Source organism: Cryptomeria japonica, chromosome 7 (genome assembly GCF_030272615.1).
Source record: "Cryptomeria japonica chromosome 7, Sugi_1.0, whole genome shotgun sequence".
Taxonomy (NCBI): domain Eukaryota; kingdom Viridiplantae; phylum Streptophyta; class Pinopsida; order Cupressales; family Cupressaceae; genus Cryptomeria; species Cryptomeria japonica.
The window spans coordinates 445,803,333-445,829,232 of record NC_081411.1 but is presented as its reverse complement, the minus strand read 5'-3'; the positions used below and the strand labels follow the sequence as shown (position 1 = coordinate 445,829,232).

General features: G+C 41.9%; 1 protein-coding gene across 3 annotated transcripts in view; it reads right to left on the bottom strand.

Annotated features, from left to right (window-relative positions):
• LOC131030393 (GPI ethanolamine phosphate transferase 1) overlaps window positions 1–25,900 on the bottom strand; it is a 246,115-nt gene that overhangs the window by 162,071 nt on the left and 58,144 nt on the right. For all 3 annotated transcript variants that reach the window (XM_057961198.2, XM_057961200.2, XM_057961197.2), the window contains exon 4: window positions 24,683–24,976. In XM_057961198.2, coding sequence (XP_057817181.2) covers window positions 24,683–24,976 — 294 coding nt within the window. The remainder of the gene's footprint in view (window positions 1–24,682; window positions 24,977–25,900) is intronic.

Genomic DNA, 25,900 nt, shown 5'->3' with positions numbered 1-25,900 from the left:
CTATGCACCTAAAGAAACCCGCCTTCACCTCATCATCCTGAATCGGTGTCAGTCTACCCGGTCTAGCCTTGTACCACTTAAGATTCAAGGCAAAGGCAGCCATATGCAAAGGAGTGTTCAACTTGTCCCATCTACGCTGAATGATAGGCCGTATTTGCTCATTGTAGAATGCTAAAGAGGGGTCCTTCACTCGCACAACAGCCCTCGTCTGGTCAAGCATAGAGTCAATGCACTCATACACCTCTCCAAGGTTAGGTGCATCCCCATCCCCATATCTGATCACCTGGAATACTAGAGAAATGATGGAGACAATGTATTTTGCATCAGTCCAAAACACATCACTCTTCACTATCTCCTTCACCCTTCTCCCCTGCTCTGTCTTGGCCTCAGCCCACCTATTCCACTCATTAGTTATAACCATGAGTTGCAATGCCTCTTGCAACTCAATCATTCTCTCCAAGAGAATGCAATAGGATGCATATCTAGTCTCAACTGGTTTCAAGAACTCCTTCGCGAAGGTCCTGAAGAGTGCATGTGAAGTGTGGTGGTTGCAGATAAACATCTGCACATCTCTCGCATCGGTGACCACTCCTCTAATCCAGTCTATCTTCCCCATGTCCTTGAGTGCATTGTTCATGGCATGCACACAACATGGGGTCCACCAAATGTGTCTATAGGCTGCCTCAATGAGTCTCCCTGCTGCTCTACACACATGGGCTGCATCTGTCACTACTTGGACCACATTTTGTGGCCCAACCTCCTCAATAGCCTCCCTGAGGACCTGAAACTGGAAATCAGCATCTTTACGATGCCCTGTACAATCAACTGCTCTAAGGAAGTATAGGCCCTCTACACATGTGACCATGACGTTGATGAGTGGACGATGGCTAATGTCCGTCCACCCATCCATAACTATGCTACACCCCGATGCCACCCAACATGCCTTCATCTTCTCCATCAAAATATTGATCTTGGAATAGCATTTATCCAAGATCGAGGTCCTCATTTTCGTCTCCCCTAGTGGCACATAAGATGGTCCTCCCTTGGCCACCATAGCCATCATCTCCCTATAATAAGGAGACCGTGTAGCATGAAATGGAATGCCATTGGCAAAGAAGAACTTGCCAATGGATTCATCTATCTCATCTCTCACTTGCACATTAAACATATCAGCAATGGGGTTGCTCTGTGGTGTCTGCAACCTACGTTTCCCAGCCCTAGCGGCAGTAGAAGTGGAAGTGGATGGAGATCCAAACATCATTCCTCTCGTCTACGAAGCATGAGAAGTATGTGGCACATTCTGGTTGCCCTGAAGTGCTGCCCTAGCAGACAAAGTAGTAGGCATTGAAATATTTGTGTCATCTGGAACCCCCCAAAGCCTGTTAAACTCAATTTTGTACTGTATATTTTTGGCTTCCTCCAAAAACTTACAATGTTTCATGCCTTTTCCTCTCCAAAACAGAAAGTGTGCATTCACCCTACTAATGCTACCGCACCATTCTGTGTCACAAATATTGCACTTCCACTTCCTTGTTCCCCCACTTGAATGTGATGTGCCTTGTACTAATATTCGTGAAGTAAACTGTTTTAGAGGAGACTTAGGATCAAAATGACCCCTAGCATATGGTGCCAACAACTTTGAAGGGCAACCTGTACTAGCTGGTGCACTCGCCATAGAACTAGATTGGGCTCCAGGATCAGCCCCATGGTCACCCCCCTCATTTTCAGGTTCATATTCTGAATCATTCTCACTATGAGAATGGATTTCCATGTCATCTTCACTCATGCCTTGGGAGCTCATTGTGAAATTGACACTGCATTTCACAATATAAAAATAAAATGAAAATGAAAATCAGCCTAGTTTAACAATATATTTTTAAATTTTTTTCCTATTCATCTCAAAATGAGATTTGATGTTGAATCTTGAGGGCAAAATGATGAATGATTCATCATTTTGCCCTCAAGATTCAACATCAAATCTCATTTTGAGTCTTGAGATGAATAGGGAAAAAAAATCCAAAAATGACATAGAACAAAGAAAATCAGAAAATAAAACAAGAAAAAGTTGAAAAACCCTACCTTGTGCTTGAAAAATCTCTCCAAAATGTAGAAGAATCTTCTTCTTCCTCTTCTTCTTGCTTCTTCTAGCTCCTATCACGCTTGCAATCACTTTTCTCACCCCTTCAATCAGTCTTCTTCAAGTTTTTCCTCCTCTTCAGCTTGCTGGAAAAAAAATCAGTTTTCCAAAATGAGAGCGAAATCTACAAGAAACATGCTTTTGTGTTGTTTTGGGGGGTAGGGTGGGGCCCACGTCCAATTAGGGTTACCCCTTTACCCCCCCCAAAAGTCATGTTTTTAAAAAATTGCTTTTTTTGGTTTGCTTTGGCGTGGGAACGCAGGAGACGCCTGGGCGTCTCCCCGTCCCTCGAGAGACGTTTGGGTGTCTCTCAAGAGATGAGGAGACGCCCAGACGTCTCGTCTCCACGTCTCCCTGGGAGACGCGGTGACGTCCCCACGTCCTGGCAGCGCTTGGGTGGTGGTGGCAGGACGGCGAGGGACGTCACGTCCCCGTCCCCCTGTCCCCGAGACGTTTCTGACGGGGGGACGCGCCCAAAAATGGGGGAGATGCATCCCCGTGGAACACTGAAGATAAGTGATTAATATAATTAACTTTTAATTATTTAATCAACTTAGGAAATATTTTAATATTTCCTATTTTATTCATCAAGTGCTGAAATAAACTCAAAACTGTAAAATGATCGAAGCCACCTACATGTGGATAATGCCTGAGCCACATAAGCCAACTAGTAGTTTTCCCCTAAAATTTAGGGATGCTCCTAAAAAGTAGGAGACTGAACCTATCAACCTGAAACTGAATCCCAATGGTCCTCCTCTGTTGCATGCACCTTTGGAAGGTCTGTCAGTGAACTGGGAGCGCCTCCAAGAATATAGGAGATGCACTCAAAGTCTCCAAAACGTTCCCAAAGGTCTCTAGATGCCCCATGGACCACTCCCAATCAATCCCTAAAAAATAGGGATCCTTCCTAAATTTTAGGAACTGTCGTCAACTGCTCCAAACTGCCTGAAAGGCTCATGCATGACTCTCTAAGCCCCTGAGTTGGTTCCCTCCACGCTCTGATGGCCTACGGAAACCAGATAATAAACCAACCCTGCTAGAAATGCCATTACTAAGGAAGGGCAAAAATTGGGGACATGACAATGTCACTCAATATTGACTTATCAGTATCACGACAACAAATGAGAGTGTATATTGGTTCAATGAAAGATAGTAAGTAGTCTATTTGAGCCGACCAATCATCATCAAGAATTAATTTCTAATATTATTTGGTCTATCTATTTGAGATCGTCTCCAAACTACCCAAACATCACTAATCACCATACTTTTCAAGGCTTGTTTGACATCCACAAGCCTTTTTTAAACAATGTAGTGAGTGGCAAAGCATGTCTCAACCACCCTTAATTAAAAAATAATAATTTTTCAAAACATATAAATCTTGCATATATTTCAAAAAAAAAACATTTAATTAAAATAATATATTTGAATATTATTAAAACAAAAGAAAACCTTTAACAACTCTAGCTTAGCGAATTGTCTATGAATGGCCCGTAACATGTGATGATTGCAAATAAAAATCTGGATTTCTTTGGCTTCTTCGTAAATCTTTTGCATCCATTGAATCTTGCCATTTTTTGTAGCATTAATTTCAAAAAATGAACTACACAAGGGGTCCATCAAATGTTTGGATATCTTGCTTCCATGACAAACTATGCAGCTCTACATACTTTTGCATTATCCATGGTCACCTAATCAACACTTTCTGGCTCCACTAACTCAATTGCTTCAATTAGAATGTTGGCAATAAATTGGGTATCTTTTTCTTTAGCATTCCATTCCACGGATCCCCTTTGGGCTCATTGCAATCACATTGATTAGTGGCCTTAACATCCTTCCATCCATCACAAGTGATAGAAACCCTTGAGATTTCTCATTAAGCTTGAATCATCTGCAATTATCTATGATTAATATCTTTTTATTTAGCCAAAAGGGTGGTACGAACCTTCGCGTAGCTTGAGCTTTTGTATCCTTTGGTGCTAATATGGAGAGCAAACCACATTAAATGAAATTCCATTTGCATACAGACAACATGCAATATTTTGATCTATATCCTCTCAACTTTGCAAATTTAATGCTTTTTTCAAGAGGTCCTAAATTGTTCTTGTGACTTGTAGATGTTCCTGAAGCTAGATGAAAAGGGGATCTATTTAGACTTAGAGTTGAACTTTGATTTGACATTTGACCACGATTATCACTTTCATCTTATTTTTTATGATATTTTGCAATCTTTTCAGCTAACAATCCCTTCCATTGATGATCACCAACATTTGGACCGGGGCATACTTCACATCATGTATTTGTTATGCAGCAAAGGTGCCCACAAACTAGTATAGGAACCTTTATAATCTTTTAAACACTCATGACACCTCCATTTATAACCTCCACCACCTTGAAAATTTTCAAGGATGGCAACATATTTTTACAATGGAAATTTAGCATTTGGTTTGATGCACTTGACGTTTTTGATGGAAATCTACTCATTTGCAAATCATAGATTGTAATTCTGCAAAGAACTATGGGAACAACTGTATTACTTCTATAAAGCTCATAACTCCCATCCTGTTTCAAAACTATATTGTTGTGCTTGGCTTCGTCTTCATCACTAGAATTGGATGGAACTCCATCCAACTCAAAAAGTGAATTGTCATGAATCACATCATCATCAAATTCAAACAAAGGATTATCAATAATTTCAAACCATTGTTCTTGCTGATCCAAATTTCTAATTCCTAACTTTGGGCAATCCTGATCTGAACAAAAAGTTTCACGTATGCTGTCAAGCTCTTCAATTGTCTCTTGGATCTTCTCGGCCACTCCCTTATTCTTTTGCTCCCAAAATTGTTTAGTAACAATAAACTGATTTTCAATTTCTTGTAGGGTCCTTTGAGCAATTTTCAACTTCTTCTGAGTTTCCTTGTATAAATTTGTAGCCTCTTATGCAGCCTTAGTAGCCATATCTCTATCATGAACTATATGCAAGAAAGCCACTTTGATTTCTTCCATATTATTCTTAATTGGTCGTAAATCAGCAAGGGAGATGTTAACCTTATTTTGATCTCTAGGTATATTATGGATTAAATTTTCCACATACCCATGTGTGCCATCCACTATAGATAAAATCTGAACTTCATTTTCAGCTGATACCAATATATGTCTTTCCCAATCTGGATCACTCAAGGATGATGAATTGCTGTCATGCTGCATGATGAAATCAGAATTCTTGTCAACCATAGAGCTGTCCCCAATCGAATGTACCTCATCCTTTATCATTGCAACAAGAAACTGTGAATTTGAATCATTAGGGACACTAGGACTTTGCTCAAATCAGATACAAGCAAGGGAAAATCAGATTTGCACCTCAATAGAATCAACACTTCCAATATTAGTCCTACTACATGAATCATAAGGGAAAGAAATTTCATTTTGCATAGCTAAAGACTCGTTTTGGAAATCAAACCAGAAACCTCCTATGTCATTGAAATGAAAGGATGAATCACCAATATCTTTAACCTCCGGTAGTGCACTCACTATTTCTGAATTTATATCAACTTCTTGGGCAATCAAAACTGCTGGTTTGACCACTTCATTGCTTTCATTTTCAGCTGGTATCGATGCATGAACATCAGGAGAAACATCTTGGAGAATCGATACACTTCCATCTTTAGGCAGGGTATTTTCTTTGTTCTCTGAATTGAATCTTTCATCTTCTATTTTTTGTTCTTCTTTTTTCAAAATAGTCTTCAATTTTTCCTCACAAGAACTGTACACACCTTTGACTAATTCACCTGCAGTGGAAGAGACAACCCACTCATTTTTTTGAACAGCCATAACATGGATAATAGGGGCTGAGATATATCATCACTCTCATTTATATATAAGACCATAATGGTCTTCATAGCTGCAATAATTTCTTTGTCATGTCTTCCATTGGCTGTGACCAAGAAATGATGAAACATATCATAGATCAGATCATGCATTTCCAAATCTATTAGAAGATTGCTAATTCTGATTCCTACAAATATTTTTGGTATAACGATTCTTCTTGAGTAGTGAACATTTCTGAAATCATCAAGATCTTGGAAACTATCTACGATCAAGTGCAAAACTTCTTTCATTATCTAATCATCATATGGAACTTGAGGTGCCAAAATTTTCATGATTTCACTCACACAAATTGCAACCATAATTCTTAAATTATTATTTGAATGGCTCAACCGTTTGGGCTGACTTAGGAAAGTCACTAATGGAGCAAGAGCTCTTTCCAACTGAATTGAAGGTGTTTGTCCCACTAAGCCTAAATATCCTTCTAATTGATTCAGGGTAATGAAAACATCTTCTGATTTAGTTTGTGTAGTGAGTTTGATACCAGTATCTCTTAGAGCCTTTGCTAACATTGAAGCCATACTTTAATCAAAACTCACAATTCTGACAGAACTATAGTTCTAATAATGTGAACTTTTGCAATTCTAAAATGAATTTTCTGTAATAAACACCCTTGTCTGATCCAATTTTAAACAATCTTTTTCACCAAATCAGCTTCACAGGTATTTGGTCTAATAGTTTTCTTGCTTATTGATTGTTCACTGTTTGTACATTCTTCACCACCAGCATTTAAATAGATAGTTTGCAAGCATATACAGTGATTGCAGATTTATGTTAAATCCTCCTTCCTTGTGTTTATAATGTCAGTTTCCATATATCATATACAATGAGCATATCACAGAAAGAAAATAACAAACTGAATCCAAGACTGATTTCTGCAATTGTATCAGCTCATTATTAAATCATCAGAAATTCATGAGCTTCAATAAACAGATTCTAACCTGGAGGTACCAACTTCTGGCTATTGCAACAGCAGAGTCAAATATGCCCAGATTGCCTTAATACTTGGCAATTAACAATCTCTTCAAGGCAGCAGCACAACTGATATGCACCTCAATATCTGCCCAGAATTGCAGACTGAATTCCAAACAGCAATTGTCACACTTCCTAGCAATGCTCAGATCAATCTACAGTGCCCAGAAATAATTAACAGCAATCACTCCCCATATAGAAATTGGTATATTGATTTTAGTAACATCAATCAACAATCTCAATGAAGAACCTCAATGTTTGACTGGGTTGCTTGCCTTCCCTTGCTGGAAACATAAATAGTGATCTTCAAAGCTTTGGTTACAAATGGACCTCTTCTAGGGATGCATCCTCACTGTGTGTTAAACAACTGTTGTAGGCTCAGAAATTGAAGTCTGTTTCCAGGAAACAACAATAATTACAATTCACTGTCTGGAGTGTAGCAGCTGTAGGAATATTTATGGTTGTTTGTTCCCTACTGTGAATGGTTTAAGTTCCAGAATGAATAACGAATAAGCACAGGAGATATACCAACAATACAGCTATGCAAGTAACATTCTAATGGCAGAAAGATGATCTTTATTGTATTCTCCAAAATATTCAGTATATCCAAACTTATTGCCAGGGTTCCCTTACGAAACAATATATACTAACTGGCGGTTGGCGGAAGTACCAACCGTTACAACTAAAACGGGAACCCGCACAGCTGACTCCAAACATAACAAAAAGACAGACCAATAACTTAAAAGTTTTATTCCCTAATTACGGCCTAACATCAGCCCCTCCAAAAAAGAAGTTGTCTTCCAGACGACAAACAAATGGAAGCTAACAGAAACAACTGAAACTAATGTGAGGAGGGATGAGAAGGCATCCCTCGAAGAACAGATGATTGAGATGTGCCCGCTCGCTGGAGTCGCTGTGTGGCCGCCAATTCCCGGTCTCGTGCCAGCTTGACCATATGGGCAGCCTCAACAATTTTGTTGTGGGCTTTCTGAATCTCCTGGCCCTACACCTGCAACTGTTGCTCCTTCGCTGCCAATCGGGCCTCCAAGCCTGCTACCTTATTTGTCAGCTCATCCTTCGCCTTACCACTCACTTCCAACTCCTACACGTGCCTGGCAACTGTCTCCTCCAACGTGGTTATCCGAGAGTGCTCCTGGGCCAATGTTTTCTTGACACTCTTTGCTTCCCGCAATGCCTAGTCCCACTGGGTCTTCATAGCTTCCATCCACACCACTGCCATACGCCAATACTTCAGGACTAGGTCCTGAAAAGCTGTCTCTATTCCCCGCATGGAACCATAAAGCCCACTCTCTTCTGTCACTATCATGTTCCTCATCCAGGTATCCATCATCTCTGGAGTCTCTGTCTTCGGCCATCCTTTGGCCATGAAGCATCGAAAGAATTCCCCCTCATAGTCTTCCCTGACAAAGGACAGCAGGCGCTCGACCACTTGAGCTATCCTCGGATCCTAGCCAATTTCCACACCCTTCACGATATGGCCGACGTCACTCAGGAACTTCGCCATGCCCTCCAACTGGAGCATACAACGCTGCAAGGTGCCAATTGGATCTGCGGGGTCAAGTTTCTCCAGCCGAAGTATCAATTCTTTTGTATGAGGCGAGGAAGATTCCCCCCTCCCTTCTTGAACTTCCTTGTGCAATGTAAGTTCTTTTGTAGACCTGGGAATCTGGAGATCCTGCCCCGCAGCAGATTCCATACCGCCAATCTGCAGAGTGCTGGTATCAAGTCCTTCATCCCCACCAGGTGACAGCGGCAGTTCAGGAAATTTCTCCACGCTTACCCCAAGGGTCTCCAACAACCAAGAGTAAATCGTCTGCTCCTGGCGGTCATCAGCACGGGTGGGACTCAAGTGCGAAACGATCTCCTCCTGCCCAGGGGTCACTCGAAGCGGCGGTGGCGGTGATGCCTCCACGTCCACGACATCAATCACCTGGGTTGGTAAATCCCTCTGCTCAAGAGGGTTCTCCGCCACAGTCACTTCCACTGCCATGCTGTTGTCTCCTGCCCCTTTTGTCGCCTCCTCAGCCACTGAAATATCACCACCCTCTGTTCCAACCTCAACTGGTCGTCGGCCCATGGCTGGAGCCAAGCGAAAACTGTCATCCTCTCCACTCTCATTGTCGTCGGACGAGGATGCCTCCACGACATCTTCCTCACTATCCCCGCTACCTGCATTGGGAGATTGCCCAACATCTTGTCGTTGCCTCTTCCGTTGTGGTTCTCCGTCGGTTGTCATGATGTTCAAATGCATCCAATAAAAGATAGGGGGTCTATATGGCTCTAGCCTGGCTAACGGCTACAAGTCGCCCCTCTTCTCTGATGGCACTCCTGTACGAACAGCATCCAAGAACATGGCGATGGCATGATGCGACATATAAAAAACCTTGTGTTGGAGTCCTAAGCATTCACGGATGCCCTCAGAAAGAAATGACGCCCAGTTGAAGACCGTGCCATTCCGCAGCCCGTTCATCAGATACAACATCCACACGGCGATGTCTAACCCTCGACTGGCTCTTGTCAGTCTTCTTTTGATGATGTCCATGATGCATCGCCACTCTGCATTGGCCAGAAATGTCTGCTTCACCCCGCGGCTACTGCCAGACCTCCATATGTTGTCCTGTTCGCCCTGTGTCAGGTCCCCTCGGCAAACCAGGCAAACCAATTGCTGCTTTGGTTCTAATGTCATTTTTCTTTTAATGACAGGGCTGCCCTGGTTAGGAATTCCAAAAATTCTAGCGAACTCAGGGGCAGAATAAGAAATGGTGAGGTGACATCCCCCATACTGTACCATAGACCTGTGTGTATGTCGATCATATCCAGCCACCATTCCCTTCAGTACATGCTCAAATTCCTTAATGCTGAAGACTGGCATGGTCAGAATGTGGTCAACCCCTACCCTCTTCAGATTCATTTTGATGATATTGGTGTCCTCTATCTCCTCCCACCATGTCCTGCAGTCGTTGCCATTCAACCCCTCCCATGTCAAGGACTGCACCGTTACAGGCTCGTCTCGCTGCACACGCGCCCGCACCATCTTCCCCTTGCTGCTGCCTGGTGTGGCCATGTTTCCAATGAAGATGACTGTTCCTCTATCGCTAAGATTTCCAATACTCAGTCGCGACATAACGGAATCAACTTTTATAAGTTGCAATTCCCTGTTCAATTATCCTGCCAAATCCACCCTATCACTATCAAATCCGTTAGCCCAACCATTCCTACAATCAGCTGAATCCTGACACGTGCTAACTGCGTTGTACGACAAGTTGGCCGCCTTTGGTTCACCGTACAGATTTCATGTGTACCAGCCGTATGGAATTTCGGTCTCTTTCTAGCTGTACGGACTCCCACAGTGTCCTAGTTCCGCCCGGATTTGTGCTAATTCCGTATGGATGGCAAAAAAAAATCCACGTGTCACCTCCCTCCACGTAGGGAATGTCGTACAGATTTCACTGTACCCCTCTTCAAACTCCGTACGGTGGTCGTACGGTGTCCAATCTCCCCTACCTTTCGTTCCTTGCTTGCCCGTATGGCCACCGTGCAATTCGTGGTGTTCTCGTTAATCCGTACGGTACGGATTTCGTGTTTTGTGTAGGTCGTGCAATCTCTCCCAGGTCGTACAAAAAGCATACGGAGTTCGTATGATGCAAAGCCTCGTATGGTGTAATCTATTCCTCCAAGCTGTACGGAAATCGAGCGGGATTTGTTTTTGTGAAAAATTGTACGATGATCATACGGATGGCAGTGTGAGAAAAACCGTACGGAAGTGTCCTCCTTCCACCATACGAAATCCGTACGGTTGGTCTTCTTCTGGTTGTACGGATGCTGCTCGCCAAAAATCACTTTTATCTTTGATTCCTCCTGCATACTATGCTTGAAATGGCCAAGTAGGGACACTTATACAAATTTTTTATTTTTAGGGTTAGGGCATATTTTGTCAATTTTTTATAAAACAATGCTTTTTCTACTTCATACACCTTTTCCTTTTGTAAATTTACAATAATTGTCCTTTGTTTTAATTTTCTAATTTTCCCTAACCCCTTCTTTTTAATTCCCAAGTCATGCCTTACTTTTTCTATTTTTAGCATTCTCCCTTTCAAATACCTTTTTAATTTTTTAATTTGGCCTCCTTTTTTAAATTTTAATCCCCGTACCTTTAGATAGCTACGGTACCGAGTTGCTTGTCTACCCCGACCACTTGTTTGGCCACTTGGCTACACCTTGGCAAGTCCCACCTTTGCTTTTTGTACGCTAACTGCCTTCTTTGCTTATGTCGCTTACCTTTTCGTGCCCCCAATCTCAGTCGTCTTCCCGGCTTGGCTTTATTGTCTATTTCTTTTTTTAATTTTTTCCGTTGCCCAACAGCATCACTATCGTCATCAAAATCCTCCATTTTCCTTTTTATTCCGGTGGGATCTTCCTGGGGTCGAACTTTGATCTCTAAATCGTGAAGCCACGCACACACGTGTGGCCATCTCCTGTAACATTCCTCGGGACAGCATGTGCCTACATATTCCAAGTCCCATATTTTATCTACCAGTGATATCAGTCCCACCCTTGATATCTTCCATCAATGTACCGCCCTCCATACTGTTGGTACCATGTTACTTTTTTGCCATCCACCTGTGGTGAGCCCATGGGGTTGGGGATTACCCGGTAAAGTGCATTAGGGCTAGCTTCCTGCTCGCCCGGTTGCAGAGCTATCACGAACAAATCTTCGGCTTTCAAGACCATCTTCAGACACAATCCCAAGGTGGCACAATACTCTTCCAAGTCTACCTCCTCTAGATCGACTGGCTCCTCTTCCTTCCCTGCCAGTTTCGCCTTCCGTTTTGCCTCAGCCTCTTCATCAATGTCATATGCAATGTAGCCTTCGCGGGGTCCTTCATAAGGAGCCCTCTTCCTCGAGTGTCCCGTGATCCTTATCCATGTTGTCGGATCACCAAAATAGGCATTGGTCAAGTGCTTGTGAATTCTGGGCACCGCGATACCTTCAACTTGCTTCGGGACCAATCGCTCCTCAATGGACGTAAGCGGCTTAGCCCAATCTTCGTCGTGCCTATAAGGTTCTGCAGCAACCACTAGGTCGTTCTCAATTTCCTTGCTCCTTCCGATAGTCCAGTCTCCTCTTGTGGCATATCCCAATATGTTGACTGATAGGACTGGTTTATTCCGCTCTCGATACAATTTCAACTTCGAGCCATTGACAGGATCACGAATTGGGTTATCATCGAGGGTAGACAGTTTCACTGTTCCATTCTTGCCCACTTCCTGATCTTATAGGGCCCCAGCCAACAAACTCTGAACTTTCCAAGACGAAGTTCGTTGCGGCCATTATATTTGAGAACCAACTGTCCACGACAAAAATTTGTCCGCCGGAGGTGTTTGTCGTGCCAATACTTCTGCCGATGTTGGGCCACTTTCGTTGCCCATTGTGCCATCATCTGACATTCATCTAGCTTGGTGAGGTTCGTCAGTCTAGCATGCAAACTCTCCTCATCTCCCAATTGGTTATCAACAACAATCTGAAGGCTTGGTATAGTATATTCCGCCGATACCACCACCTCTTGGCCGTACATGAGCTGGAATGGTGTATTGCCCGTGGTCACCTTGTACAAGGTACGATACGCCCACAATACGGCTGGTAGGCATTCCTCCGAGTCCGCCTGCTCCACCCTACAAGATTTATAAATGATAGACACGAGTACCTTATTTGTGGCTTCGGCCTGGCCATTTGCTCAGGGGTAGTAGGGGCTGGACAGATTGTGAAATATTTTAAACTCGGTCATCATTGTCCGAATGACCTGGTTAACAAAGTGGACCCCCCCTATCACTTGTGATCTGAATTGGAATCCCAAACCTAGTTACAATCTGTTCGTACAGAAACCTTGTCATACTTATGGCAGTGTTGTCCCGCAGGGCTCGAGCTTCGGCCCACTTTGTCAGGTACTCTATGGCTACCACAATGTACCGACATCTATGCATGTTACTTACTTTGAGAAGTCCTACGAAATCCAGTCCCCATCTTTCAAACAGTTCCTGCGGCTGGGAGGGAAACGGGGGCATGAAGTCCCGTTTAAGAGGCTTCCCCGTACGCTGGCATGTGTCACATCCAACCACCCATTCGCGCACATTAGTGTGCAAAGTCGGCCACCACAGTCTTGCCAATAAAACCTTTCATGCAGTAGCATCAAGCCCCATGTGGCCCCCTACCAATCCATCATGAGCTTCTCTTAGCACACTTGGGATTTCCTCCTCCATGACACATCTCCTCAAGATTTGATTAGGTCCCATTTTATACAAAAGACCATTGATCAGTTGCAAGGTCTTACTCTTCAGTGCCACTCTCCACCGTTCCCCGGGTGGCATCTCCTGTGAAAATGTGGAAGTAGAGAGGTACTGGCCGATCTTCTCGTACCATGACGGTAGTACTACAATCTGGAATAAGTGCGCATCCGGATTGTCCTCGTTTACCCCTTTGGCCGGCTCTCCCAACCTGATCCGTGACAGTTGATCGTCTATCACATGGGACTTCCCTGGCTGCACAATAATGGTGAGGGTGAATTCTTGCAAGAGCAACAGCCATCAACTTACCCGACCTTCAATGATCGGTTTATTTACCAAGTACATTAGTGCCTGATGGTCCACGTAAAACGTGAACGAGGTAGCCAACAAGTAGTGACGAAACTTCTAAACGGCGTACACCATCCCTAGCGCCTCCCTCTCCGTTGTACTGTAGTTTCGTTAGGCCCTCGACAAAAGTCGGTTGGCGAAAAAAACGAGGTGATCCAGTCCTTGCATCCCCCCTTGTGCGAGGGTAGCACCAATGGCGAAGTTGGAGGCATCGACGTGTACGTGAAACTCTTCATTCCAATCCAGGTACACCAGTATCGGTGCACTCACCAGTCGATCCTTCAATTCCTTGAAGGCTCCTTCTAGCTCCGTACCCCATACGAACGACTCTCCCTTCCTTGTCAGCTTGTCTAGGGGCCAGGAGACTTGTGCAAAGCCTTTGATGAATCTCCAGTAGTAGCCAACATGGCCTAAGAATGACTTCACCCCTGTTACATTCATCGGATTCTCCATGTTGATAATCACCCCTATCTTCTCTGGGTCTGTCTTTAGTCCTTCCTTACAAACAATGTGGCCAAGGAGCTTTCCCTACGGTACCATAAACCTGCACTTCTTCGAGTTAAGAGCTAGCCTAGCTTTCCGACACCTCTCCATACATTCTCCGAGTGCCTTCAGATGAGTGTCCTGATCACTGAAAATAGACCAGTCATCCAAGAACGCTCTGAAGCTCCCTACGGACATTTTGTAAAAGGTGTAAAATTATTCTCTGGAAGGTTGTCGGTGCATTACATAGCCCGAAGGGCATGCGATTGTAGGGGTACACCCCCTCTTCCACCACGAATGAAGTCTTTAGCTTATCTTCTTCCGCAATACTTATCTGATTGTATCCCGAAAACCCATCCAGAAATGTGTTTTATCTCGTGCCCAGCTACTTCTTCCAAGATGTTGTCCGTGAATGGGATTGGAAATGGGTCTTTGATTGTTACTATGTTTAGGTACCTGAAGTCTACGCATATCCTTATCTGGTTAGCCTCCTTCTTGAGAGAAATGACTATTGGGAAGACCCAGTCACTTGTCTCCACCTTAAATATGATCCCAGCCTCCAACATTTTGTTGATTTCCTCATTCACCTTGGTCGCGTAGTTCTTGTTCATTCTATACAATCTCCTTCGTACGAGTTGGGCTCCTGGTACGAGGGATATGCGGTGTACGCACAATTCCGGTGGTACCCCCTTCAAGTCCTTGTAGGTCCAGGCAAAGACGTCCTTGTATTCCAGGAATATCCTGAAGGCCGCCGCCTTCAGTACGGGTTTCCAATCATCCCCTACAAGTATCACCTGCAGGTCCTCGTCCTTGCCTAGATTAACTTTTTTCACATCCCTTTCCTCGTACTTGATAGGTTTGTCTTGTTCAAACCAGTGGGCTGGTGTGTCATCCACCCGTGTTGTCCCTTCCTGGTACCTACAGTACTCCGAGGGAAATGACTGCTCTTTCGTACCACCACATAATTCCCCAGTCTAGCATATTTGCAGCATGTGGTACTGCGGGTGGAAGACCTCGTAGTCCTCCATCTGCCAATGGAAGAGTCCGGCCAATGAACTAGTTCCATCTTTAGAGCATCTGTCCAGTTCCAGCACTCCTTCCTCGTTGGGTTCCCTCCCTCCTCTGTCTCCTTCGGAACCCCACTCCCATCTGTTTGAGTCCTTCGAGTCGAAGTCAGACGACGCAAGCTCTTCACTGACGGCCTGGTTCCTCAAGTCAATCACATACTTATGACCTTCACTCTCGATTGAGAGTGTATTCTTCTTCCAATTATGATTGGCTCTAGCCATGATCAGCTATCCCCTTCCGAGGAGGGCGTTGTACGCTTTTCTCTCCAGTGGAATGACTACGAAGTCCAGAAGGAATTCTTGTGTCCCGATCACCACCTTTTGTGCCATGAGAATCCCGAGGGGTTTGATATCGTGCTGATCCGCACCAGGGGGTTTGGTGGCCAGAGGGTAGGTTTGCCAAGACCCCTCCAAGTTTCTTCCGGTAGCACATTGACTCCAGACCCACCATCCACAATGGTGTTTGTGAGCTTCTGCCCCATTATCTCCATCTCTACCACGGCAAGTTTTTGTCCAATGCTTACGGTGAGCAGCATAGGATCTATGGCATCCGTACCAAGTTCCGTCACCGTAGCAGTACTAGATAGTCTCGTCGTCATTCGGTGTTCCTGGTCGGCGGTGGTATCACCGGCTACATTTGTCAAGGCTATCCTCAACTGCAGCATGGTTTGTAGGAGGTCGAATACCCATACGAGTATAGTGGTCTGTAACATCTACTTAATGATAGTTTTTTCCGATCCCGACTGAAGTGGGGTACTGGCAGTCGGATGCGAGGCCCTCCGTTCTTCTGCCATTGCACGTTCAATGTCTGCCCTGGCTTCCTGGAGTCTTTCCTTCTCCTTGCGAGGGTCAGGATACGTGGCTTTCTTGTTTTGCAATCTTGTGATTGCCAGTACACCTTCTTCCGATTCTTTTACCTCTAGCGTATTCACCCCTCTTTGCTTTGGACACTCTATGTCCTCGTGATTTCCCGGACCGCACCATTTGCACAGCAAACTCCCCGCGTTATCTCCATTTTGACATTCCCGCGCAAAGTGACCCCATTTGTTGCATTTCCGGCATTGGATCATGGGCCGTCCTTTTGTGTCGTACTGAATTCTACTCCTCGACGTGTTATTGTTAGACCTGTTGTTACCCCATCGGTTGTTTCGGTACCCTCCTGGAGAGGCGTCTGAGTTTGTTCCTAGCTTCGGAGGTGTCGTTGGCGATGTGACTTGGTCGGGTTGGGTGTAAAGCACTTGGGTGCTTCGTGCTTTCAAGTTGTACAGGCATTCCTTAATGGAATGTCCCATTACTTGGCAAATGTCACAGAAGGGTTTTCGGGGGCAATTCCCCTTAGTGTACCCTTTTGTCTTACAATCAATGCACCATAGTTCCTTCCCTTCCTTGCCATTTTCTTTGTCAGCCTTTAGTTCTTTCATCATCCTCATCATATCCCTTCGGAGTGCTTGTACGGTCTTGGATTCCCCGTCGCTGTCTTCATCCGTACTATCACCATCACTCACCCGGCGCTTCCCTCGAGATGTCTTATTTTCACTCTTAATATCCATCGCGCGGTTGTATGCTTCGTAATACGAGGGCAGAGAGACCACCTTCATCTTCCGTTTGAGGGACGGTACCAGTCCTTCAACAAACCATCTCTTCTTCAGGCCATCAACCGGCTGGTTCTCCATTTTGTTGAGCAATTCCCTCAGCCTTTTGTTATAGGCTTGCACACTTTCACTTTTTCCCTGCTTGGTATTGTAAATCTCCGCCACGATTTCATTGTCATCCCGTAGGAGTTTAAACTCCTCTTGGAAAGCCTTCTTCAGGTTGTTCCATGATGTTTTATACTGGGCATCCAGGTCCGTATACCAGTCAATTGCTATTCCTCACAAGGTGGTCGAAAATGCCTTCAACCAGTAATCCTAGTCGTCTTGGCCATTTGCCTCCCAAATGGTCACGCATGTCTTACAATGTCGTACGTGATCCTCTAACCCGTCGCCCATGAATTTTGGAAGCTTCTGTTTCTTTGGAGTGTGTGCCAATGTTTTCGTCAGGAGGGTTTTATGTAGCCCCTGGAACTTATTATATGCCCGGAAGGTATTATGTGTCTGGAAGGTACCGTACGTGTTTGACCTTGTTGGACCCCTTTCAGCAGGGCTTTGGTCACCCTCGCTCCTATAGTCCCTCCTTCCTGGGGTTTCTGGGTCTAACCCTCCTATTTTGGTTTCCTCCGTCAAGGACAAATTCCTGATGCGGGATAATGTCGTTTCAAAAAAATTGGCGATCTCTTTGTGCAGATCCCGTACCGCCTCCTCTCCTTGTTTAGAATACTCTGACGGACTGCTGTGCGACTCCGCTCCGGAGTCTTCTTCACTTGATGTCGAGTGTGTGGCCTGGTCGGCGAGATCTTCCTCCGCTACGTCTGGAAGTGGCAAGTTCCTGGCGACCTCCTCCAACTCCTTCCACGTACACGGTCTTTGTCTCTCCCGACTACGACTCCAACTCACACTCCGACTTCTGCTACGTTCCTCAGGGCTCCTTGAGTCAACAACTTCCCTTAGCCGTCGTCTCTGCTCGACCTGTTCTTTTATCCGGAGGGATCTTCGTACAGTTCCCTCGTCTACTCACTCGGTGGTAGTGGTACGTCTGTCTTTGTTTGGCCGTAGGGGCATTAAGTGTCGGGGGTACGGCGTCAACTTGTATCCCTTTCCTCTTCCTCCCTACGGTTCCGCTCTTCAAACCTTTGGAGTACTTGTTGCTGACCGAGTTCTCGTGCAATTTCCTCTCTTCGGTCTTGGAGTGCAATCAGATTTTTGGCAAGCAACCTTGGAATACTTCTGAGCAGATCAAAGACGGGAGTGTGGACGGTGAGTACACCATGTACCGTGCCTTCAGAGATGGCTCTCTCCTGAGCCTCCCTCTGCACGTACCGCGTGACCGACACGTCCCACAACTCTACCAAGTTTGTCATCAACTGATCCTCTCGTGCCTATTCCGCAGTACTTTCTTCGTGTGTGTCACTGTCTACGACAGTTAATTGTTGGTTGAATGGTCGGCCCATTAATTCCTTCCGCCTGCAGCCATAGTTATCTCCAGGTACGTACAGGCAATGGCGCCAAAATGTTTGTTCCCTACTGTGAATGGTTTAAGTTCCAGAATGAATCACGAATAAGCACAGAAGATATACCAACAATACAGCTATGCAAGTAACATTCATATGGCAGAAAAATGTTCTTTATTCTATTCTCCAAAATATTCAGTACATCCAAACTTATTGCCGGGGTTCCCTTACATGGCAATATATACTAACTAGCGGTTGGAGGAAGCACCAACCGTTACAACTAACACTAACTGGCAATTGGCAGAAGTACCAACCATTACAACTAACATGGGAACCCACACGGCCGACTCCAAACATAACAAAAAGACATAACAATAACTTAAAAGTTTTATTCCCTAATTACGGCGTAACAATGGTAGCCTCAGTTATTGATACCAATCTCCCTTTACTGTGCACCAGAGCAAACTCATATATTGATGCTGCTATTAAGAGGGAAACTCGAATTCAGACTCACTCATTAATCTCCAACTTTCCCAGCACTACCAAAAACAAAGCTTCATTTCCACGAGGTATTCCTATGGATTGTACAATGCCTCAATTCAATGCATGGGTACCTTCAATAACACGGGCGCTGATTATCTTATGGCAACTCCATGTATATTGCAACTTTCATTGATCTCCTCACACAAATTCTCGTGAGTATTCAGCATTGAATATGTAGATGGATATATTAAAAAATAAACTCGATGAATCCATACGGAATTATAAGCCACGCCCAGCACCACTAAGGGGTCTAAGAATTAAAGTGTCGTGAATCATCTCTTGTACAGACATACCAATGTCAATTGTGTGAACAATCTCCAAGTATCCCAGTGCTATGGTCCATCCTCTGTCACGGCAACAGTTAAACTCAAAATTCTCATGAATTCATCCTACTTGTACTGCATTAAGACTGCATCCAACAAGCCACGATTTCCAGATTTCTTCGTTCACAGAGTCTTGGGTTCAAAGTTTCAAACGTCCCAAATCACTCAGCAAATGGTGGAAACAGCTCCTTCAAAATAAACTTCTTCTCTTGGCTTGGGAATAACATGCCATATGAATGCACAACAATTTTTAATCACCAAACAGATAAGACACAACATCAAATTAGGAAGTTCGAACCAAGGTCCATTCCCATAGTCTCACTGCAAATACAAATAGAACTCCTACCAACTCTTGTGAAAGATAAAATGGACTCAGGAAAAATAATCGCCGTGTTAATCTGGATATTAGCTCTTCAAACAATTTTTCTACTTGTCGTAATTCCTCTCGTGAACGAAAGTCTTTGATCACCATATAATCAAGAGCAAGGGAATGTGAAGCATTTCATGTTAAGATTGGTTTTCAAAGAATCTTCAACCTGATTACATGCACCTTCAACTTCTTTGATTATTAATGAAGAGGAACGGGGCTAGGAATTGTTAACGGCTAGCAAAAATATTATATCGACCCTCTTATTAATATTTGTGATAATTCCCAAGAATCGCCGCTCCATATTCTTTTGCCCAAACTTTGGAAAGGCACGATACTTTTATAATTTATGAATATTTTCAACTTCAAGTGTTCGGCCCTAATTAATCATCAAAGGAGCTTGCATACTCTATAAGTCGGCAATACGAAGAGACAGCTCTAGATTGCAGAGATTGCGCTGGATTGCAGTGTTAATAAACAATTTTCACAAATATTAAGTGCAACAGCAGATTATTCCCGTAGAATGAAACACATAAACATTCGCCGAACTATGGACAGTGAGGACCATTAAGGGCTAATTATTTGTTCCACGATAAATACTAAGTCGCCAACCTTATAATTATATCGATTGGCAATACCACAAGGATATGTGATATAATTTCTTTGCAAATGAAATTCACCCAGTGCTTGTGATATGCGGCATATCAGAAATATCAATTGGTAAAAAGTCAAGTCCCACGATTTCATAATAATAATTGCATCACTATTCACCCCCAATATCAAGCCACGACACAAATCCTTGCAATTATTGGAAATAGTGGTAATGATAATATTAATTGGAATATAAAAAGAACTTCACCCAAATGGAAATAAAGCACCCAGGTAACCAGTTCTCGATCATATAAAATGTCTCCTCAAAAGAAATACATCATCAGATAATATTGATCAGTAATAACTGCAAATATCTCTATCACTCATGAAACCTCACAGGTTGGCAGAAAAACGGACTCTGATACCATTGAAATATCCCCTATGGATATTTGCTCCAATTTTACCAAATGCTCGACAGTAAATTAGACAAATAGTTTGCATGAACTGATTTCAATTCATTCAATAATTTATATTGAAAATCAGACTGAAATAGAGATTTGAAACTAAATATGAATATTATCAACAAATAGATAAATCATTACAACCTCCAGCAAAATAATAGAATTAACTTTCCAATTGTATCCACAGAACTTACAGAAAGATTGGATGGACTGAAAACTTCCCAATCTACATCATGTACAAAAGGATTGGAAATCCGCATACAAACGGCAGATATGATTGAAATCTTCAGCAAACACCAGCCAAAGTAGGTCTTTCACCGCCGTAGCTAGTCTTCTCCAAGAGGGATTTCGTCCTCCAAAAGGCTGATATGGACCAAGTCCAAATCTCCAGAACCTCACAAGGTTACAGCCAAGAAATGAATAAACCCAACATATCCTTGAATGCACTCTTTCAGTTCTTTTATAACTTTTTGAATGTCCCTTGTCATTCCATTTCGTTTTGTCTTTTCACTTTCTATTCTGCCTTTATAATATTATCCTTATGATGCACTTTTAAAAAGGAACAATATTACACTAATGGCTTATTAAATAATTAAACATGATTTTAATTATTTAATTACATCTTAAGCCAAAAGAGGACATTACAACTACCAATGGATGCCCAAACTCCGATCATTTCCGCTTCTATCTCCTACCACTTCTATCCAACCTCACCTTCCATTTCCATTTCCTTCCATCTTCACTTCACCTTCTTTCCTCTCATCCTTCCTTAGACATTCATCCCTTCCACTTCATCTTCGCCCATCTTCCATCTACCTTTCCTTTCACTTCCCTCTTCCTTCCCTTAGCACATGCTTCCATCTCCCCTCATTTCACCCCTTCCATTTCTACTTCCCTCACCTCCTTCCATTCTCCTTCACCTTCTATCTTTCCATCCTTACTTCCTACCTTCACACTCTACCATTCACTCCCATCTCCTTTCACTACCTCTCTATCTTTCATCCTCCACTTCCCAACTCCCTTTCCTTTCACCACTCTTCCTTTCCTCCCACTTCCTAACACCCCATCCCTATACCCTTTCTTCCTTTCATCTACTACCCTACCTTCCATCACCAAAGGGTTTCATAAAAAATACACAGCTTATTGTTGGCAATCAAAACAAAGTATGGCAAATAAAGGGTTGTAGCATTATATATGATGGCTGGGTAGATGATAGGAACATAATTCTCATTACTTTTTTTGTGGGTTCACATTGGTGTTGTTGAAGTCTATAGATGGCTCACATGAAGTTAAGAATGTTGAGACTTTGTGCAATCTATTAGAGGGGTTGATTGAAAAGGTTGGTGTTGAGAATGTTGTCCAAATTTTCACGGACAAACAACAATATACATGTTCACGAGGAGACTTATTTAGAAAAGGCATCCCACTCTTTGTTAGAGTACTTTTGCTACACATTAAATGAATTTGAAGCTTGAGGACATTAGGAAGACTATCTAGGTCAAAAGTATGCTTGAAAATGCTACACGAGTTAATCAAATTACAGACAACCATACTTGGATCCTTAGTCTGATGAGAGAGCACATGAATGACAAGGAGCTTGTGCAACCAAGGTGACACAATTTGCCACCAACTTCCTAATTTTGTAGAGCATTGTAACCCCAATTCCTTCTCTCAAGCAAATGTCAACAATGCCTACATAGATTCTCCATTTTCTATAAAACTAAGATAAAGAAGCAAAACTTTGTATTTGTTGTTTCTATTTTTTCTTAAATGAGATTTAGTTATTGTTTTTTTTCTAATCATTCAAAAAAAAAAAAATTCAATTTAAAACCTTTGGTCCAAGTTCTATGGTAATGGGATGGCATACCAATATGTTACCTCTATGAGGCCATCAATTGGGCCAAAGACATATATATATATATATATATATAGTATTGTTGTAGATGAATCCATGCCTTGGTGTACAACCTAAACCCAAAATTTTAGATGAGTTAGAGCATACAAGGGTGTGGAGGGGAGGCTATTTGCCTTTGCTGAATCGATAGTAAAGCAGCAGCCACACAAAAAATGTCCTTTGATTTTTAGCCTAATACTAAATATTAGAAACTTGAAAGTTTTAACTTTAGCTTCTGAATGTATTACTAAATTTTTATATATTTTTTTAATGTTTTATTTGGAGATTTGTGGTGAGAGAGACTTATGATGCTGCTAGAACACCATATCTTCAGAGACTAGCTATTTGTATTTTGTCTAGCCCCATAGCAGTTATTGGTGTGAACTTAAATAGAGCCTATTTGAGAGCATTCACACCAAGAATAGAAACAGATTGACCTAGGGGCCTCCATGACCTTTGCTGTCAAAAAGGTGGAGGATCCTTCTTGTGATGCCATTGACTTGGATGACATTAATCCATTTGCTGATTGGAATGCCAAAGGAATAGATATGATACACACTGATGAAAATCTCAATCATATGGAGAGAGCATCAACAAAGGCAAAGGCATTTGAGAAAGACTAAGACATGTAGATATCCATTTACCTTCTAACTTGAGGATCTAAAGTACAAGTACTAGGAGGGGTAAGAAGTAGATGTCGATTGTATTTGGCTGCTAATGGCATGTGTCCATTACCAAACAATTATTATTTATAAACTATAGTTACTATCATAGTTGAAAAACTCATACTCAGCAATGACTCGGCTGGTCCAAAAATTTAAGAAACTAGGGAAAAAATCGGCAATAACTCTGCAAATTAATCAAACATTTTAAAATACATAAATTTCTACAAATATTCTTCAAAAACACATATTACCAAATTTGTTGAGCATATCACTAATTTCTATCATATATAAATCAAAATTAGAGTTTAATTCTGGTCTCCACTCTCAGACCCCCTCATCGTAATCTATTTTTTTATATGACAAGAAATCTCAATAATTAATGGGGGTTTGGGAGTGAAGACCCTAATGGGTTTGAAGGGGAGCAATGGTAAGCTAAAGAAGTTGTTGGATGTGATAAAACGCAACAACAGAAGGGGTGAGATCAAATTTTTTTAGAGAAAATGAGAAAAGAGAGTGTGAAGATCGTCACCAATGAAAATCATGTTTCTTTAATTACAAGCAAGGAAAACTAAATTATATGAATTTGGATGAATATTTCAAGGAAAAATCACAATTTTTTCCATTTACTCGTGAGTTTTTCAAGCAAAAATCACCGCAAGTTTTACAACAACTCATCGACAAGTGACTCGCCTAGCGAATTGGCTCACGAGTTTTGTGAATACTTGGCAAGTTTTTGAACTATGGTTACTATCATGCAACCATAAAAGGCATTGTTGGACTTTGAAACTTTGAAATTTTGAATGTTTAGAATTTGAGGGGTCATACAATGTGTAATCTTTCAATTATGACAAACCCATGATTAGAATAGACTTATGTGTTCTCTAATTGCATTAATTTTTGTTTTTTCTTTTGTGTAATTATGTTTTTTTGCTGAGTATTTGTAGAGATATATCCAACACCAAGTCCAAGTAAAAATTTTGGACTGACAAGTACAAGTTTTTCAAGTATGATTATGATAACCCATTTGAGGAGACCACATGAGAATTCAGCAAATCTTGCTCATTAATCAAGCCCAGTTCAGGAAAATGAATTTCCAAGAGGGAGGACATTCCGTATCAAAATTAGCAATCAAAGATATGGACTGGTACTTAATTTGCTTATATGTCATTTGAGCTCCACTAAGTTGCATAACAACATGACGTGCAAAAAGGATCCACGCATATAGTAAACAAAGAGGTCCTGAAACTAATTATGATTTTTTTCATTTTGTGTGCTAAATATGGTTGAAGTTACATAAAATAAAGTTCGATATTTTCCACTATATTTTAATCAAATAAGAAATGCAAATGACACCGAGATGTGAATTAAATCGCACAAGAATATGGACAACCAAATAAAAAACCATTAAGAAAGAAACTCAAATTTGTAACATATGATCAGTGATCACCAATGAAATAAAATAGATATTCTTTGCACTCAATGAAACCTTAACTATTAAAACTCATCAGAATATCAAGGCTACACACACATAAGGAAACCATTACATATTATCTTACCAATGTAAAAATGAAATCTTAAAAGTCTGTAATCGTAAACTGACCTTTGTCACTCATCCCGTGATCTGCAGTAAAAATGTACGCAGTCCGATTATCATTGAAGTACTCCTCAATAAGATTGTATGTTTCTTCAATACCCTTATCAACAACCTTAACATTATTCAAATAGATCAATGAATAAGGGCGATGTGCATGGCCATTTGTATCACAACCCAGCAAATGTAAAAATATGACTAATTTATCTTGATGCAACAATTGCTTCAATGCATGATCCTCATTTGATTTGTTTAATAGGCCACGAAAGTGATCAAACGACCACTCATCCAGGAATGATGCATCTGCAAACCAACATATAAGTTTTTGAGTAAAGCATTATAATTCTGACATTACTTCTAACATGTTAGGGGTTTTGATGTCCCGCAGAAAATTATTATTAATTTCCAATCTTTTATAGAGTACACATTACAATCCATTGCACATTAAGTTCCTGATTTCCCATTGACAAGGCATGTTTTATCTAGAAATGCCCAACAAATATTCCTTTAAAGTTCAGACAATTAAATTAAGCATGCTCTGCTAAGTGGACACAATGTTGTTGAGAGAGAATCTTCACACTACCTATTCAGTGACCTACAAATAATATGGAGACCAATTCACAGAAACAAATGCACGAATATTGAAGATATCCTAAAAGGATAAAATATTAAACTGACACCTTCATAGAATGTATTAACCATAGTTGGACTCCTCGCCGAAAACTCGGCAAGTAGTTAAAAACTCACAAGTTTTTCTTCGGGGCGAGTTTTTACGACTTTTACTTGCCATAAAAACTCACCGAATTCTTGGGAGAAACTCGCCGAGTTTTTCACAAAAACTTGGCAAGTTTCTATTAAAAAACTCGGCTGCATTAAAAAAAGAGGCCCAACCATGTCAAAAATTATCTCTTTTTTTTTTCAAGTCAGTCTCATTCTCTTCATCAAAATATATACATGAAATATAACATTTAAGTATAAGTCATATATAATTTAAGTTATATTTCATGTATATATTGGCAGGATGTTTGAGAGTGGTTTCAGATCTCTAGGAGTTATAATGCAAATTCTAGGTTTTAGAAGATATTTTAAATTTTCAGACTTAGTCAAATTTCAATAATCAGTATACTCCTATCAACATTCTCTCGCTCTCTCGATCTCACTCACTTTATCTGCCCCGAATTTTAGACCAATCTATCTCCCTATCCCTCTTCCTCTATCTCCCTCTCT